The sequence below is a fragment of the Leptodactylus fuscus genome, chromosome 5 (genome assembly GCF_031893055.1).
Source record: "Leptodactylus fuscus isolate aLepFus1 chromosome 5, aLepFus1.hap2, whole genome shotgun sequence".
NCBI classification, from domain to species: Eukaryota; Metazoa; Chordata; class Amphibia; order Anura; family Leptodactylidae; genus Leptodactylus; species Leptodactylus fuscus.
The window spans coordinates 63,736,657-63,754,734 of record NC_134269.1 but is presented as its reverse complement, the minus strand read 5'-3'; the positions used below and the strand labels follow the sequence as shown (position 1 = coordinate 63,754,734).

Here is an 18,078-nt window from a genome sequence, read left to right as displayed (position 1 = left end):
TTTAGTACATTTAGTATCATGTTTGTTTAGCAATATTTACTAAATGGGATATAACTCGTGTAAATATTAGGCTTTATTTATATCCTGCTTGGGTCATTTAGCTGAGCTTTCCTCTTTTAGGCTAAGAACCCGTGTAGGGGGCTGGAGCCAAATAGCACTGCGGAAAAGACCGTGTTGGAAACGCATTGTTTTTTTCCACAGCGCTATTCACAGAAAGTCCACAGTTTTCCTCTGCGGACTTTCTGTTCCTATTATACCTATACGGAAGGAAGGTATTATAATACCTATAATAAGTATAATTTACGTACTGCAATTTACATTAACTTTTGAAATCGCAGCATTTCCACTGTGGATATTTTTCTAAAATATGAGGATAGGATTACCCAGAATCCCATCCACTTTGCAAGTACAGTAAAACTGTATTTTCGCTGCATGGGGGCACTGGCCTGTGGAAATGCAGATTTTTTTGTTTAAAGAGGACCTTTCATGAGTTGGGCACAGACAGTTCTATACACTGCTGGAAAGCTGACAGTGCACTGAATTCAGCGCACTGTTGGCTTTCCTGATCTGTGCCCCGGGTAAAGAGCTATCAGTACCAATACCATAGCTCCTTACAGTCAGAAGGGCGTTCCTGACAGTCTGTCAGGTACGTCCTTCTCCACAGCAGCGCCTATCGCGCTGTACAGTGCTCGTCCATAGACGAGTATTATCAGGAGGGGAGGGGGCGTTCCTCCCCGCTCACACTGTACAGTGCAATAGGCGCTACTGTGATGAAGGACGTTCCTGACAGACTGTCAGGAATGCCCTTCTTACTGTAAAGAGCTATGGTACCTGTACCGATAGCTCTTCACCCGGGGCACAGATCGAGAAAGACAACAGTGTGTTGAATTCAGCGCACTGTCGGCTTTCCAGCAGTATATAGAACTGCCTGTGCCCCAGACCATGAAAGGTCCTCTTTAAGTTTTTGCTGTTGTGTTTTGAACCAAAGACAAGAATGGCTACAATTCTGCTCAATACACTCCCGACTTTGGCTCAAAAACACACAGCAAACCCTGCAACAAAAAAGCTGCCCTCAATGTTAGGCCTCAGCCTTAAACTATATATGGAGAAAAAAAAGAAAAAGACATGGACCGCACATCCCAATCTAATACATTGATCTAATGGTTTTCCGCAAAATCTGCAAAAATAAACATGAGGCTATGAGTATACTGCATCGCAGTTCTTCCCGTAGTGCTTTAGACAGAAAGTTTGCAGAGTTTTCCTGTGGACTTTGTGTCACAATTATACCGATGGGGAAACCGCTATCATTTCCGTAGATATAATTGACATCCTGCAATATCCAAAACTGCACTGGTTTTTGAAATTGTGGCATGTTAGCACCACGGTTTTCACCACAAAGTGGGCATGGGATTCGCTGGAATCCCATCCACTTTGCCCTGACTGTAAAACGCAGCGATTTTTCCCACATCTCTCCCTCGGCAGGTAAATCCTGGCATTTCTGTCCCATGGGGCCCCGGCATTAAGGTCACTCTAAGGGTGCATTCACACTACGTTTCCTGAAGCTTATTCTGAACGTAAAACACGTTCAGAATAAGAGGCGTATAAAGCAGCTCCATTCATTTCTATGGGAGCCGGCATGCGAGCGCTCCCCATAGAAATGAATGGGCTGCTTCTTTCACTGCGAGCAGTCCCATTGAAGTGAATGGGAAGTGCCGGCGTATACGGCAAGCTCTGCTCATGCCGAGCCGTACACGCCGGCACTTCCCATTCACTTCAATGGGACTGCTCGCAGTGAAAGAAGCAGCCCATTCATTTCTATGGGGAGCGCTCACATGCCGGCTCCCATAGAAATGAATGGAGCTGCTTTATACGCCGCTTATTCTGAACGTGTTTTATGTTCAGAATAAGCTTCAGGAAACGTAGTGTAAATGCACCCTAAGGGTGCTATTACACAGCAGCTTTCTGCTTGCATTAACATATGTGCAGTTTCTCTATACCCATGAAAATTGCTAAAACTGATCAAAAATGCTATATATCTGCAAAACTAGAGATAGTGAGGTGCAAAACCCTACCTACATGTGACCACCAATGAGTGCAAAATTGTACAGGTAAATATAATTGTACACATGTGGCTGCTTCTACCTTGAAACACAACCTAAAAGGCATAATAGCTGCCCATGTAATAGACCCTTAGGAGTTTGTATAAGAAGGTTGAATCAGCTTTGCATAGTATGTTAGATTAGGCCTTGTGCATGCTATGGCGACATAAGGGGATATGTGTGGCCGGCTAAACTCACTGTCGATAAATTGGAGTTGCTTAAATAAAATGTCCAACCTCTATCCCACAGCGAGCACCACTCTGATGAATATAGCCTAACGTGTGCATGTGGGGTCTAAGTTTACATTGTTTAACTAAAACGCAGGCTAAGTGACTTTGCCCCAATGTTCCTGCATGTTTGCCCATTGCACCCTATGATAATCTTAGAGATCTGTAAACACGTCTTCAATATACAGACGTAAAATAAACGTATACAGTGTGAACAGAGCCCATACACCTGGTAATACTGTAGAGTCTTTAGGAAATACAATCTCTGGAAGTTGTTGTTCAGGTTTGGTGTAAATGCAAACGGTGCATAGGAAATATACAATAGGAAGGGAATGTGAAGACTAGTAAGTGGAGCCCAGAGGAGCAGACAAGGTGCAGGTGGAGGAGAGCTGCTTCTTGTCTTGTTCTTAGAGGAGCAGGCTGCAAGTTAGAGACTTGTGTGACAGGAGCCAGACAATGATAACAGCATGGAGCGCGGCAGACACAACAAGCCCGGCCGCCTCCCTGCTCTCTGTATCCACAGCTCGGCTGCCTCCTCTGCCTCACAACCCGCGCTCATTGGCTGAGGCCCGCGGTCACATGACCCTAATCTGCAATCTCAGGCTCGGTGTACAGTCCTAGTGTGAAATCCTCCCGGAACAGCCAAAATCCAGCAGGAGAGCAGCAGAGAGCACCGGAGACCGGCTCAGCACCATGCGCAGCTCCCCCGCACTTCTCACCACTTTCCTCACTTTCTGGGCTTGTCTCAGAGTGCAAGGTAAGTCTGCCTCACGTCACCTCCTTTATTTTTGGGACCATGGTCACTTCTTGGCAGGACTCCTGTGCTGTATCCATGTCCTGTGACTGCTATAACAACACTGTATACAGATCTGGGTGGCAGGCATGTTTACTGTTGTGTTAGACTTTACTAATAGATTGTAAGCTCCTCTGGCCATTAACACTACATGGGATAACTTGCTTTATAGTAGATCATTTATTCTTGGGACACACACGGCATATACAGTGTGTGTGTGTGTATATATATATATATATATATATATAATACTGTGTATGACACTAAACTAAGAGTCTTAATTTTCTTATTGTATTCACTTGCACTATAAAATATATTGCTTGCTGTTATCAGCCATTTCAGGTTATTCTAGTATGACCTTTAGTGTTGTGCAAAAGGGTAACTACAGGAAGTCCATGTAGATGTCTGCCCCCTGGTGATCGCCCATTGTGTTATAGATACATATGTGTGTGGAAATGATGACACACACACACACACACACTCGTAGTATTGTAAGTTTTGGGTTAATGCTCCTTTAAGGGTTCACTTCCTGTGTACAAGGTGTATCCCAGGACAATCCGGTACTTTAGCTTAGGCAATGCAGGTGTTAACGCCTCAGGGTGGATTCACATATTGCAGATTATATTGCAGATTTCATTGCAGCACCTGAAAAGGATTGTTGTGACACAGGCACTTGGATTCTGCGAGCCCAATTCTTATGAATGGGACAGTTGCAAAACCATCTTCCATTTGTGAAACCACCCTATTAATGGAAAGCAACAAATAGAATTGGAACTGAAGGCATCTACTGCCTACACTCACCTGTATTTCTTAAATGTGAGGTCCATTGCCCTTTAGATCAGAGCTATCAGCTGCCAAGTCTTTCTCTTCATCCATTAATTGGTTCTAAATGACTTTAGCATTTTGTGTGATCTTCCACCCCTGGTTATTTTGGGAGCTAAGACTAATTGAAGTAGTGTAGCCACTTCTCACGTGCAGTTTAATGAGGTTTAGTGCTTTGTTACTTTGTTTACAAGGCTTTCTATGGGACATCTATTATTCTTGTTCCATAGGATAGTATGTGATTAATAAACAAGCCCCGCCCACTTGCAGTATACAATTACTCCGCAGTCCAGTATAGGTTAAAGGGTATTGAGGTTTATAAAAACAGTCACTGATATCTTCCATTTTATGTATTGTAATGTTTCTGCAGGTGATAAGGCCTGGCTATATGTGAGATGAAGTCCAAGTGCATTTTGTGACCTCCTCCTACATTCAGCCTAGACTGGCTGATAAAAGAGAACAATAGATTTATACTGAGTTGAACTACAAACTTCAATATTAGTGCCCAGATAAGTCATCCTATAAAAAACAATAGCATAATATAGACTGACCCCTTAACGTAAACATATATACATGGATGGAATTTAGGACGGTTCTTTCTTCTTTACTTCCATACAATAGTCATTTTTCCTAATAATGTGACTTGAGTTACAAGTACTAGACATGTCCATCATGGGATTAATAAAGGAGCTGCTAGAAGAGTTTAATAAGGATGGCTCTCCGATGGGAGAGGGAGTTTTCACCAGTGGGAGTTTGTTTTCTAGCATCACTGACATCTAATGGGCGTTGTGTGCAAGAGAATGAGATCATGCTAGAAGCCAAGCAGCCTATAGGAGCAGATCAGCAAGCACGGACCTGATATTCTGCTTAGTAATACAGTGATATATGCTGGCTCTTAGCTTACTGATTCTAGGAAAGGATAGAACAATGTGTGAGTGTATCATTGATAACGTGCCCACCGGATACAACCGCTCTGTTATTATATTATAATCGCCCATTGTTAGCAAGTAGTATAAATATTATCTCCAGATCTGTTATCTATTGCCCCGCACCCTAATAGCCCACATAATCTTGTCTAGACAGAAAGAGCCATTCAATGGCATTACTGCACTTTAATTCACTTAAGTGCTTTATTTTTGTAGCTCTTATCCTTAGTTCCACATTTGTCTTTGTACGTTTTAGATTTCGTTTTTTTCTCTATGTATTGTGGAAGTAAAATTCGGTGGTTTAGAGCCGCATCAAAGACTGTGGGAAAGTGTTGCTTAGATTGCAGTTTTATTATCACATATACACTTTACCCTTCAGCTATCTATATGCTAACTATTCCCTGATACCTTATTCAAGGAGGCCAAACTACTTGTGCCCTTTCAATGGATTATGGAAGTAATGATAGAAGTGGTTTCAAGACATCAGAATACAGGCTGCCCTTCTACAGTAGTTTATTGGCAGAACCAATCAAAATCAGTGGGGTCTGAGATATCTCTATATTGTAGGTCCAGCGCCGGATACATCATATGATTGACACCAGGAGTGCCCAACAGACTCCGTTGACTTTATTAATACTAGTAATACTGTCTTGGATCTGTTTTGTTGGCCATCATATTGACTGGAAGAATATTACAGCGTGCTATTCTGGTTTTCCTATCAAATATGACAGAACCTCTGATAGAGGCTTCTAACAAAGAATTACAGAAAATGCCAATTGGAAAAATATACAAATTAATATTTTCTCGAAATATTTCTAAAGGAAACTGTCTCTCGAGTTGGCTACCATCTAAGTAATGGCTAACCCATTCACATGGCTGAGTTCAGGTTCGGTTGTGGCAGAAGCGAAGCAGCATACTGGTATTCACCACTACACCGTTTGTATCACACTTGAGAAAGGGCAGGTGCCCGAAACGCGTCGTGTTTAATAAACTGTTCAAGATCATACTTTGGTGTGCGCGCTTACTCCCTACCCCTCCACTCCTGTCAGGCTTGCCTGAGGAATCACCTATCATTGAATAGAAGGAAATGTCATGGACTTCTCGCTGTAAAGTTTTTATATTTCATCGAAGCAACATATCAATTTAATCTCCTTATACTGGAAGTCTCATGAATTTAATGAACTAATAGTTATCCTGTACATTTGGCATTTTCCGTAAAGACTGTCTTGAAAACCACATTTTGTCCTAGACAAAGTTACGGTATTTAAGTTTCAACAGCAAAGTTGCAAATGTCAGTGATTTTCTTGTTTTTCCACTTGGTAGAATGTAGACGGTGACCACTATTTCCTGTAATTTTTTTTTTTCGGTGGGTTCATGATCTTTGTCTTTGGTGACAGCTGCTCTTCTTCACCGCTGGGCTGTTTTAAGAGTTCATTCACATCAGCTTTGTTTAATCTGTTTTCTTGTCTGTCATAGGACCGGAAGAACAGATTAAACAATAAAATGTTGTCAGTCATTAGATGGATGCAATGGAATCCAAGTAACCTCCATGACTCTAACGGAGCCCATCGGGTATTTATTTTGTCTCTGACGTCATCGAATGAAAAAGTCAGATTTGCAGGACAACTGCAACTTCAGGTGGGCTCTGCGCTTGAAGAACTCAGATGCAGATGTGAACACAGCCTTAAAGAAATGAGTTATTTAGCCCATCTTGTCAATATGGTTACCAAATTACAGACTTGTGTCATAGGTAAAGTCTGAAATCCAGCTAATATAGGCATAGATTTCACTGTAAGAGGAAGGCCTGTCGGAGGATGGACCTGATTTATGAGGAGGCTTGCACCTTGTTATACATTAGGCCAATGCTTTGTTGGGGTAGCGATTAGCCATACATACAAAACACCAGTCTTGATAAATCCCCCCCTAATTATATTATTGCACAACAAATTACTATCCTACGAATCAGTGCACATAGGGAGCCGGAACATTCTATAATAATAACTTAGTGTGGAATGTCCAGGTGCACATGTAATATCCAGATGTACAGGCTGCCTAGATGATCTATTCCGATAATAACAAGTGAAATATCTGACAAGTTACTGGAAAGGGTGGCTTTCATAATGATATGTGGTATGTTTCACAGCTGTCCTGGCCTGTTGTTATGGAAAGTGACCGCGCTACAGCTGTTAGACTTGGTTCAGCTACTGACTTTTTTTTTTTTTTTTGCCCTCTTTCATTGATAGTAATAAGAATATGTAATAATTATTCAATTCCCCTCTTTCCTACCTCTGTGGACACTGCGGTACCCACATTTTCCACCAGTAGTTACAGCAGGGTCCCCACAATCCCTCTAGGGTTAAAGATGCACCCACTTACTAGTTGAGGTGTCACTTTAGGTGATGCAGAGGTATCTGTCATACCTAGACCATTCCCAGTACTGATACCAATACAACTAGCTAGGGTATCCCCGCCACTCTCCACCAGCAATCGCTATTGCTAACAAGTAATAGTGCAACAGAAGTGCACTGCGGCTGTCACCATGAAGGAGCAGCTTGTGACTAAATGGAGGCCAAATGCTGTCACTTACAAAATAAGTCTATGTATATATTCTGCAAGAAGTAGAAGAGTTGCAAAAATATACCTTAGCAATAGTATTATGCCATTACTGAAAGGGGTTTTCCAGGACTGAGATGTATATGTATCAGATATGTTGGGATCAGATACTTTTGACCATCATTGATCAGCTGTTTGAAGCAGCAGCTCTTTATAGGCCATTGATGTTGCTTTCATTGGTCACATGGCCTCCATTCAAAGAAATGGAACTAAACTATAGTACCAAACATCGAATATATATGTGTTTTCAACCAGTGAGATCTCTAGAAATAATATATTTCCTTAGTATCATATGAAAGTTTGTACGTTTTTTTTTTTATGTCCAAGATAATACGTTTTGAAATGACCCTCTAGAACCATAATTTTCTCTACATTTTACAGCCTTTTCTCCAAGCCTGTACCCTATACACAGTAACATTCAGTGAGAGGCAGAAACCGCTGTCAATACAGAAACAAGGGAAAGCGTGAAAAAATACAGGATTTCACCGAAAAAGAGTCAAAATTTGAAATATAAGTACATAACAAAATGTATTTATGACTAAATACTGCCAGAAAATCAAAACTTCTCTGAAAGTTTAGTTACACTTTAAGTCTCCAAAAACTGCTTGAGCGAATTGGGGTTATTCCTGCAGCGCTTTAAACAGAAAGTTTGCGGAGTTATTCTCCGTGGACTTTCTGTTACCATTATACCAAATGGGAAACCACCACCGTTTCTGCAGGTATAATTGACATGCTGGACTTGGTATTCGCTAGAAAATTTAAAATGCCATGGACAAATTGCGGCGTTTCCGTCCAATGGGGCCCCAGCCTTAAACTACATTTTGGAATTTCTGTCTTTAAAAGTAGGATCAGTGCTATTAAAACAACTACTGTTTTTTCTCACTAGATCTCTCACACAGGCCAGGGCCCAACGGGTTGGAAGCGCCGCAATTTGTCCGCTGAGGAAATGCCGCAGGAACAACCGTGGCGATTTACAGTGACTGCAAAGTGGATCGGATTCTTGCGAATCCCATGCCCACTTTGTGGTAAAAACCCCATCGCAGACATGCCATGATTTCCAAAACTGGCACAGTTTTGGGAATTGCAGCATGTCAATTATATCTACGGAAACGCCGACGGTTTCCCCATAGATATAATTTGAACAAAGTCCACAGAGGAAAACTCTTTTTAAAGTACTGCGGAAAGAGCTGCAATGCGTTGTCGCCGCGGTTTTTCCCACAGCACTTTATAGCTACGAGTCGTCCTGTGGGGCCTCAGCCTTAAAAGGGTTATATGGCTGCCAAGATTGGAGGCTTATCCTCAGGTCAGGTCATCAATATTAGATCTGAGCTGCCCACTCGTCCTGTAGCAGCATTACAGTAACTACACTTCACTGCCTTTGGACTGGTGATCTGTAGGGGTCCTGCGTGACAGACCCTGCAGAACTAATATTAATGGCCTAAGGATAGGGCATCAATCTTAAAAACTGGATAACGCCTTTAATACTCAAAGTAAATTCAATAGTAAAAGGAGTATGGAGTTTCTGTATATACATTCCCCAGTATATCTGTTTAGCTAAAGGTATTCACTTGAACAGCGTTTATCTTCTTATGTCACCCCCTGGATCCTGAGAGTGATGTTCAGGCGTGATACATAATAAAAGTCGCAAGACATTGAAATATCTTTCAGAGTACAAATAGCATTTCCCAAGAAACGTGCTGACCATTTATGAATGTTCTCTTTTGCTCTTGAACAAGAGGACACAGCTGGACCTTGAAATGGCTGAACACAATTGCCCGACTATAGTCAACAGTGCGGCCTTTATTTGCTTGCTAAAGACAGCTAAAATGATTTAGAAGCCCGTAATTGTTCTGCAATCCATAATTTGTTCAGGCGGTATTCATAGATCACATTTTAAATGTGGTTTTCACAGGTTTTCTAAGACGTTTTCTTTTAGAATTCAAGGGACCCTCTAGAATCCTGTTTATTAAAGATTTATGCCATGAAAATTGCTTATTGGTAGGGGTCTGACTGCTGATGCACTCCCCGATCCCGAGAATAGAGGGTGTTTTTCTCCCATTGAATATGTAGCTTTACATGCAGATGCCCACCCGCGTCATTCGGAAGTACATCATATGTCTATCTTTGGTGCTCCCATCGAAATTAATGGAGCGGGATGGGAGGGTGTTTGCACCCACAGCTACATTCTCATTGTCAGTGGCTGGATGTCTATGATAGGAAATTTAGTAGAGAATAAATAATTTTATGACATAAGCCCTTTAAGGCTCCTTTACCCCAACACATGTGGTGACTACCTGATATTCATCCTTTTCTCACTAGTCGTTTAGTTTAGTCTGTAATAGACTTGTAACTCCGCTTCACAACAAGATAGTCCAGTTGGCACTACGGTCTGGCTCTAACAGGCATGCAGTCTATAGTTACTTTGGGCAGAGTTGCTTTCACCACAGGGAAAATGGTGTATCCACATCGGGATCTATGGTATTGGGCCCCCTCAGCCGACCCAAATCGAGTGGAACAGTTCCTCATTTTGGAGGCTATCCCGCTGTGTTACGTGGCTGGTACGGATTTCAACTCTGTGTTCTTAGTACACAGCATTGAACACATTGGTGTTTGGCTTTACTCCATTATTTGGTAATGTGTGATAAGCGCTGAGCCTCAGACGCCATTGTAGCCAGAACCTGCAGGCAAGCCCATGGGAACCAGGTTAGGGGAGTATAGCGCTTTTTTTATACTGGTGACTGAGGGGCCTTATGTAGGGACTTTTTAAGGAGACATTAAATTGTGTTGTAATATTTTGAGCAGGGCCCATTATTCTATTAAAATAACTTCGGGAACCATGGTGCTCTAGTAGCTTAGCAGAAAGGTCTATCCGCATCCATGCATTATAAGAACAGAACGCCACAACATACACTTGTCTTGCTTTATTAGCTCTCAATTTACCTGTCTGTCTTATGAAGTGTGAATGTGCACAGAAAACCTTGTGTCCTTTTATTGTAGACTGTACAGCTAAGAGCAACAACCTTTAGGCAAAAGGTTTTGTGCACTTTAACACTGTCTGATGCACTTAGTAGGTGCAAGCAACAAGGAACAATGGGAAGATGCAATGCTGAATCTTTCTGTTCTTCTTTTCTGTTTTAAAGACTTTCAGGTCCAAAAATGTCTTTTACTCCTACAGTAGCTTTATATAGAAGCCTTTAATACAGTCTTTCTCAAAGTGGGCGATAACGCCCCCTTGTGGGCGCTGGAGGCCTATAGGGGGGCAGTAAAGGGCACAGAGAAGATTGGGGGGCGTTGAAGCGGTTTAGGGGGGCGATGGCTAATTTAAAGAGGTGGTATCATAATGATTCTATCTATACTGCTTGTTAATGTGGATTTAAGACTTTTCCTAAATACATTGCTTCAGCAAAACTGCTTTGTTTGTCCACTATCTTACTTTATTCACTTCATTATGGACAGTAAGTGCACCTGGCCCCCTGCTCATTGCTGAGGGAGCCACATGACGTAGCTCCCTGCTGTGTGGGGGGAGAGGGGGGGGCGGCTGAGTGTACGGAGCCAGCCTGTGTCTGCACCACACATACACATCACATACATCACATACACATCACCTAGCTCCCTGCTGTGAGATAGAGGGGGGGGGGGGGGGGGGGTGGTGGAATAAGTGCTGCTTTCTTATATAAAGCAGTCTAAATCCTACTGGGCTAAAGGACCTGGTCTCTCTGTTCACTAGGATAAAGCTTTATTATATAGAGCAGGCTGCTAGTGGGCAGAGGAGCCAGGTCCTTTAGGAAACTCCGTACAAGGTAAATCCAAGTGTACAGGACCTTTTGATGACATCACAGGCCCTTCAGTCATCCCATAGGATCACGCTATGTGGTGGGCGGAGCCACACGTTAATTTGGGGGCGGGGCTAATTGACGCGAGCAAACAGGAAGAAAGAAGATTTTTAGGCAGCTTAGAAGGCAGATCAAGCTTCATGAGGCTACCCCTTTAAAATTGTTTTTTTGCTTTTAACACAAACTTTACCACTCCTTTACGTTTAACGCGCGTTTCCTCGTGTAACGCCATCTAGGGGACTAGACAGTAACTATTTCCTGTCCAAAAGTTGTCAAACTGTACCATAGATGGCGGTAAGCTTCAATGCGAAGCGAGAAGTTTCTAGTCCATTCTCGAAAGTACTAGGCCCGCCCGCTGCCTCATATAAAAGCGCACGCGCCATCATGTCACAGCCAGTCATGTCATTCGACGATATTATGAAAACAAGTGAATTTAGCCGCTAAAAAAATTTGGGGGGCGCTAGAAAATAATTAATTCTCGAAGTGGGCGGTAGACAAAATAAGTTTGAGAACCTCTGCTTTAATAAAAGCAGAAACATACTTTTGTGGCCACAAACCAGTGAAGCAATGCATGCAGGTACCTCAGAGAATTGCTGACCCCATACTTGTGTTTGACATTTTCAGCCTCTGCAAACATTACGACTGTCTTTGGGCAAACTGTGCTCATCCCTGATGCAGTTGCAGATTGACTTGCATATTTATTGAACGATTGATACATTACTTTATTGGTTTGTGGCCACAGAGGTATATCGTGAGGGGGCTCTTGTAATGATGGCAGCCAACAGACTTTTCAGAGCTTCCACTAGTTGTGCTATAGTCAGTCTAGTAAGCAAGAATCCAAGACCTCCTGAGATACAGCTGGGGTCAAGTCATCCAGTACAAACATGAAAGCCAATCCAATGATTAATCCAGAGGAGCAGTTTGGGCTTACGCTAGGGTCAAATGATCCAGAGGAACAACACCATCACAAAGATACAGTCACTGGGAAGCTGGGTATTATAGGTAAAGCTAACTAGGTCAGGTTGATGGGTGTATTCAGTCTGTGAAATATGGAACATATGTTGACTTTATTCCTTGGACTAAACACACTCCAGAGATGCGGTGTCACAGCATCCTAGTCATCTGTAATACTCTGTCGCTGACTCACCGCGGGATTACTGTCACACACTCAAAGCATGTTTACAGAATGGGACAGTAGTCGTGTGGTGAGGCAATGACTCACAGAATGAGTACGATGTTGTGAGACCTCTTTCCCAAATAGTATTTTGTCCAAGAAATTGAGCCAACATATGGTCCGTATTTCACAGACATAATACATCCATTTTAGGTTAACTACACCCTTAAACAGCGCTATCATTACATAATAACATAGATAAGGTTGGAAATAAAACACTGGTCCATCACATTCAACCTATATAACCCTACAATGATGATCCAAAGGAAGGCAAAAAAAAACCAAAAACTCCATGAGTATGATGCTGCTTGCCCCATATTATGCCACTGCTTATGGGCCCCCCAAGGCTCTGGGGTCCGGATGTGATTGCACCCTCTGCACCCCCTCAAGTTATGCCCCCATCTTGGAGGTATTTTGATCCTGATAGATTACCTTTACTTTTATATCCTTGTTCTGGTCACCTATGACATATGGCTTCTCCTGCCATTTGGAATATAAGACCTAGAGACCTGCTAGCATGGTGTTTATTAAATTGTGTGCGTGATTACTGTGTCGTATTTTAGTTTTGTTTTTTTTTCTGATCATTTGTATAGTGATATGGGGAAAATGGGAAAAATGCATAAATAAACAATGTTACTACTATATGGTCATACCTAATTTCTGCACATAATGTAACATGTTGATAAGATTTCATGTCATGCGGTCAGTTCATAATCTAATAAGCTTTGCTGAGAAATCCTTAGTAAGCGCATTACTTTTAGAACTGATCCATAAAGTACAGGATGGCTTTCTTCCTACAGAAGAAGCAACGCACAATGCCATTAAAACATCAACTTAACCCACAAAGCCTAGAAGTGTCCCAGGCCAGTTTTGCACTCCAATGGCCAAACATGCTTTTCTTGGCTATTTCCAGTAGCAGTCGCACATATAACTACCTGGATGTTATCTTTATACCCATATCACCCAACATTTTAGTCCCATCCATGTAACATTTAAATCTCAATCTAGTTCAAGAAAGACCACCAAGCTTCTCTAAAATGCCCATTGTGGGCTCGATTACACAATCCTTGTGACTTTGAGGTCTATTAGAGTGGTAAATCTCATGAAAAATAGATGAGGCTACAAGCCTTCCAACCGTCCTAATAGTCAAAGTCAAGGACATATAGGGTACTGATCTTCACATTCTCTATTTTTCATGGAATGTTACAAATTGAAACTTTGTAAACTTTGAACAAAGACTTGTCTTCACACTGTGATCCACATATTCTGGATCTGCAACTGAGATATTTAAATGAAAATAGTTGGCTAAAAAAGAAAAGTGTGAAGTGTTTGTGTATATAGAGTGGTATCATGTGCTCATGTGCCTCTAATCCTAGTACTCACCAGTGAAATAAATAGCCGTATCCTCAAGGATATAATTGTACATTGTGTCTGCTGCTCAATCCTTCTCTCTTCTAATATTGGGTGAGAGTCAGGAGGCCCCCAGACAAATGAGACAGCTGGTTTCACTAAAACTGGTGGATCTGTCTGATGTACAAGAACTGTGTAGTACCACCTTAAAGGAGTATTCCCATAACCCTTGTTCACCAACCTGCAGGCTTTGTGCTCTGTTCACTTCCTGGTTTTCTCGGCACATTGGTGGGCGGGGTTTCACTTGCTCTGCTATTTGCTATGTTTGCAGTCAGTAATGAGGGATTGGTTGTAAATGAATTACCACAGTATGAAGCTGATGTAGCACATCTGGATTTGAGTCAGCTTGCATTACATACAGAGGTACTGGACTCCCTATCTCAGCCCTTATCAGCCAAATTCAATTAAACCAGAATCAGAAATGCTGGGGCTCTCACCTCCCCCCTCTCCTATCTGAGGAGCTCCGTTACTTGTCAGACATAAGCAGCTCAGAGCTGCTGCCGAGCACTCAGCCCCTCCCCCCTGAGAGCAGGGAGCTACTTGGGAACTGAGCAGATAAGCCCCGTGGCCATAGAAACTGAGTGTAAACAATGAGGTGAATAAATTAAGATAGCAGCCAACCAAAGCAGTTTTGATAAAGCAATGTATTTAGAAAAAGTCTTAAATCCACATAAACTAGCAGTATAGATAGGATGCTTTTCATGGGACAACCCCTTTAAGGCTTTGGCCCCACGTTGCAGAAACACAGCAGATTTTGCTATGTTTTTTTGAGCTAAAGCCAGGAGTGGATTGAGCAGAAGAGAAAAGTACTGTATAAGTACTTCCTATACAGTATACTTTAGCTCCGAGATTGTTCTGATAACTGATACTGCTTCTCCTTTATATTGGCCCCGTGAACCGCACTCCACATCATATAGAGTACTGCAAAACTTAACAGTTTTGAGGATTGCAGTTCAGTATTCTGTATGTCCAATACATGAAAAAGTTTTTAACCATGTAAAATAGCTGTTGTATTATGTTAGTGTAGTAATCTATATTACATATAATTTGCACATAATTACCTATACACTATGTTGTTGCTTGTACAGCTGGAATCTCCTTTATAACTTTGTTTTTATTGTGTTTTCTTTCATTTTCAGGTGAGGAGTGCGAAACAAACATATGTCTAAATGGAGGAGCCTGTTTTGTCAGTGCAAGTAAAGAGCAGTTCTGCATCTGTCCGGATGGCTTTACTGGCACAGATTGCAGCATGACAGAGAAAGGTAAGTCATGTAATGTAAAGAGAATGCTCAATATTACACCTATCTAACATTAGAGGGGCATTTACTTCTACTCTACCAAGTAAAAACATCAAGTCATTTAGTTACTTTTGATTGCTGTTTAAAGGGGTTCTCCCATCTCAGTGTCTCAGCTGTCTGCCTGCAGTGTCTGCTTCTCATTTCCTGAATTTCTCTCCCCCCCACCTCCCTCTTGCTGAACGGGACACAGAACACTTATGCAGATCAGATAATACGTAGATGCTTGTACATAATGGACTCAGTGTTATCTCTGTGTTTGCAGTTTGCTGATAAAGACCAGTCTGTTATCTTTCTATGTAATTAGCTGAGCTGATTGCCCTGCTGGCAACAGCAGTTGTCACTTGTCCTATAGGTTCTTGGTTATAGCAACGCAGTGTAAACAATGGGAGGAATAAGGTCAAATAGCAGGAGAACAAAGCAGAATTTCTAAAGCAATATATTTAGGAAAAGTCTTCAATTTATATAAGCTACCAGTATAGATAGCATGCTTGAGATGGGACAACCCCTTTAAGTGACACTCTATTATAATCCATGGGGTCCACGGGTAGCCGCTTTTTAAACGGACAGGGTTTCTGTTTTTAGGATCCCCAACCCGAACACTAGTGTGAACTTAGCGTAACATGAACAACATTTATTATCTTTCCACACGTCCCAGGCCTACTCCTGATTATGTAAAATTTCAAGAAATGGACCTATGGGCTTTTAAAAAAGGTTAAGCAGCTGAAACAGTTTCCTTTTATTATATTGTATTATCACTATTCTGACTTTTAAAGGGATCCTATCATTTAAACTCAATTTTTTTCTGTCTATCACGTAGGAATAGCCTTAAGAAAGGCTATTCTTCTCCTACCTTTAGATGTCTTCTCTGGGCCGTCGTTTGGTATATAACCCAGTTTTCGTCGATATGCAAATGAGTTCTCTCACAGCACTGGGGTTGGGCCCCAGCGCTCAAACAGCACTGGGGGCCTCCCCAATGCTGCGAGAGAAATCCCCAGCGCCGCCTCCATCTTCTTCAGGAACGGGTCTTCTTTGAGTCTTCTTCCGGGGGTTGGCTTCAAACTTCTAGGCCTCAGGCCTAGGGCAAAGCCAACTGCACATTGTTTTGGGGCAGATGTCTTGACTGTCCCCCAACAGCAGATATGTATGAAAGTAGGATCAGGTTGTTGAATGTCCTTGTTAATGTTTTGGTCCTCAGGGGAGATAAGTCACTCCTAGAGTTTTGTGACCACAGCTTTTTCTCTATTCAGAACACATGCCCATTTGGCAAACCAAGTAGGCACATGTGTTGGGTTGTGTGGAGGAATAGCTGCTGGACATTAGCTTTCTAAAGTATATAGTCAGCTTTATGGAGTTATTTGGTACCAGGATCTGCACAATGCACCTAAATTATGCAGCCTGACAAAAATCAGGCTTCAGGATAAGTCGCGTTTCTTTAACCTGTACCTTGTTTCTTTTAGGACCCTGTCAACCAAATCCTTGCCATAACAATGGAGAGTGTCTGGAACTGTCCCACAATCGCAGAGGAGATACCTTTGCCCAATACTCCTGCAAATGTCTTCCTGGCTACTTTGGAGAGAACTGTGAAAACAGTGAGTATTATGTATGCATTTGTAGTGCATGGATATAATTTTGGCTGGGTATGGCTGGTACTGTAAGTATACTGAAAGTATTTTAGTATATGGTATGAAACAATATCTGCTGTGTTCAGTGGCGTAACTAGGAATGGCGGGGCCCCGTGGCGAACTTTTGACATGGGGCCCCCCCGACCGACGCCGAAGACCTCAACCGACCCCCTCCTACGCATTTCTGTGCGTTCTATTATGCCCCATAGTGGCCCCTTAACACAGTATTATCTCCCATAGTGGCCCCTGCACACAGTATTATCCCCCATAGTGGCCCCTGCACACAGTATTATCCCCCATAGGGGCCCCTGCACACAGTATTATCTCCCATAGGGGCCCCTGCACACAGTATTATGCCCCATAGTGGACACCCATAAACAATTATTATACTCTGGGGTCTTTTCAGACCCCAGAGTATAATAGTCGGAGACTCAGGGGGGAGAAAAACATAAAAAACTACTGTTACTTACCTGTCTCCGGCTCCTACGCGGTCTTCTCCGCTGCCGTCCTTGTTTAATGACGTCTGACTCACATGACCCAGGACGCAGGCCGGGTTCATGTGACGTCAGAAAGGACGTCAGGCAGGATCGTGGAGAGGTAAGTAACATGTTTTTTATGTTTCTTACCTCTTCCGGTCCGCCAATCATTATACTCGGGGGTCCGAAAAGACCCCCGAGTATAATGATAGCGGCTGTCACTGGGCCCCTAATGTCCCGGGCCCTGTGGCAGCTGCCTCCGCTGCTATGGCGGTAGTTACGCCACTGGCTGTGTTCACTAATTCCTGTTACATGGTGGAGTTTCTACTGCAGAGAATAATGAAATGACACAAATGGTAACTCTAGTAAATGATATAAATGACTAAACTGAGGTTCATGGCACCTTAATACTGACATTGCATGTATGTTTAGACGGCATCCTACAACCCTTGTATTACAAGGAACAATAAAGCAGCAGAAAAGAACACGTTGTCTTTCTGTAATCCAGATTTTTGCGTTCCATGTGCTATAAAAGTATTTTTGGATTCAAGATATAAACAGGCTGGGAAATAGAATCTGTAGCAATTCTCTGACTGTATGACTCATGACAAAATGCTTTCCGGAAATATCGCCAGTCTGGATTTATGAGCTCCGTGTGCCTTTTTCTGTGGCTTAAATTCTTTGCTGGGTTAGTGAAAATTTAAGCAGACTCTTCAGTGCCCACCTGTTTTTAGCTGTTAGATTTTTAGCTACAGATGTGTCTTTTCATGGCTTTAATTCTAATC

The 18,078-nt window shown here is 42.3% G+C and overlaps 1 protein-coding gene across 4 annotated transcripts in view; it reads left to right on the top strand.

Moving 5' to 3' along the window:
* The first annotated feature begins 2,927 nt into the window (after window positions 1-2,927).
* Window positions 2,928-18,078, top strand: part of MFGE8 (milk fat globule EGF and factor V/VIII domain containing) — a 32,408-nt gene continuing 17,257 nt past the window's right edge. For all 4 annotated transcript variants that reach the window (XM_075273285.1, XM_075273284.1, XM_075273283.1 and 1 more), the window contains exons 1-3: window positions 2,928-3,083; window positions 15,037-15,159; window positions 16,653-16,784. In XM_075273285.1, coding sequence (XP_075129386.1) covers window positions 3,020-3,083; window positions 15,037-15,159; window positions 16,653-16,784 — 319 coding nt within the window. In that variant the 5' untranslated portion in view covers window positions 2,928-3,019. The remainder of the gene's footprint in view (window positions 3,084-15,036; window positions 15,160-16,652; window positions 16,785-18,078) is intronic.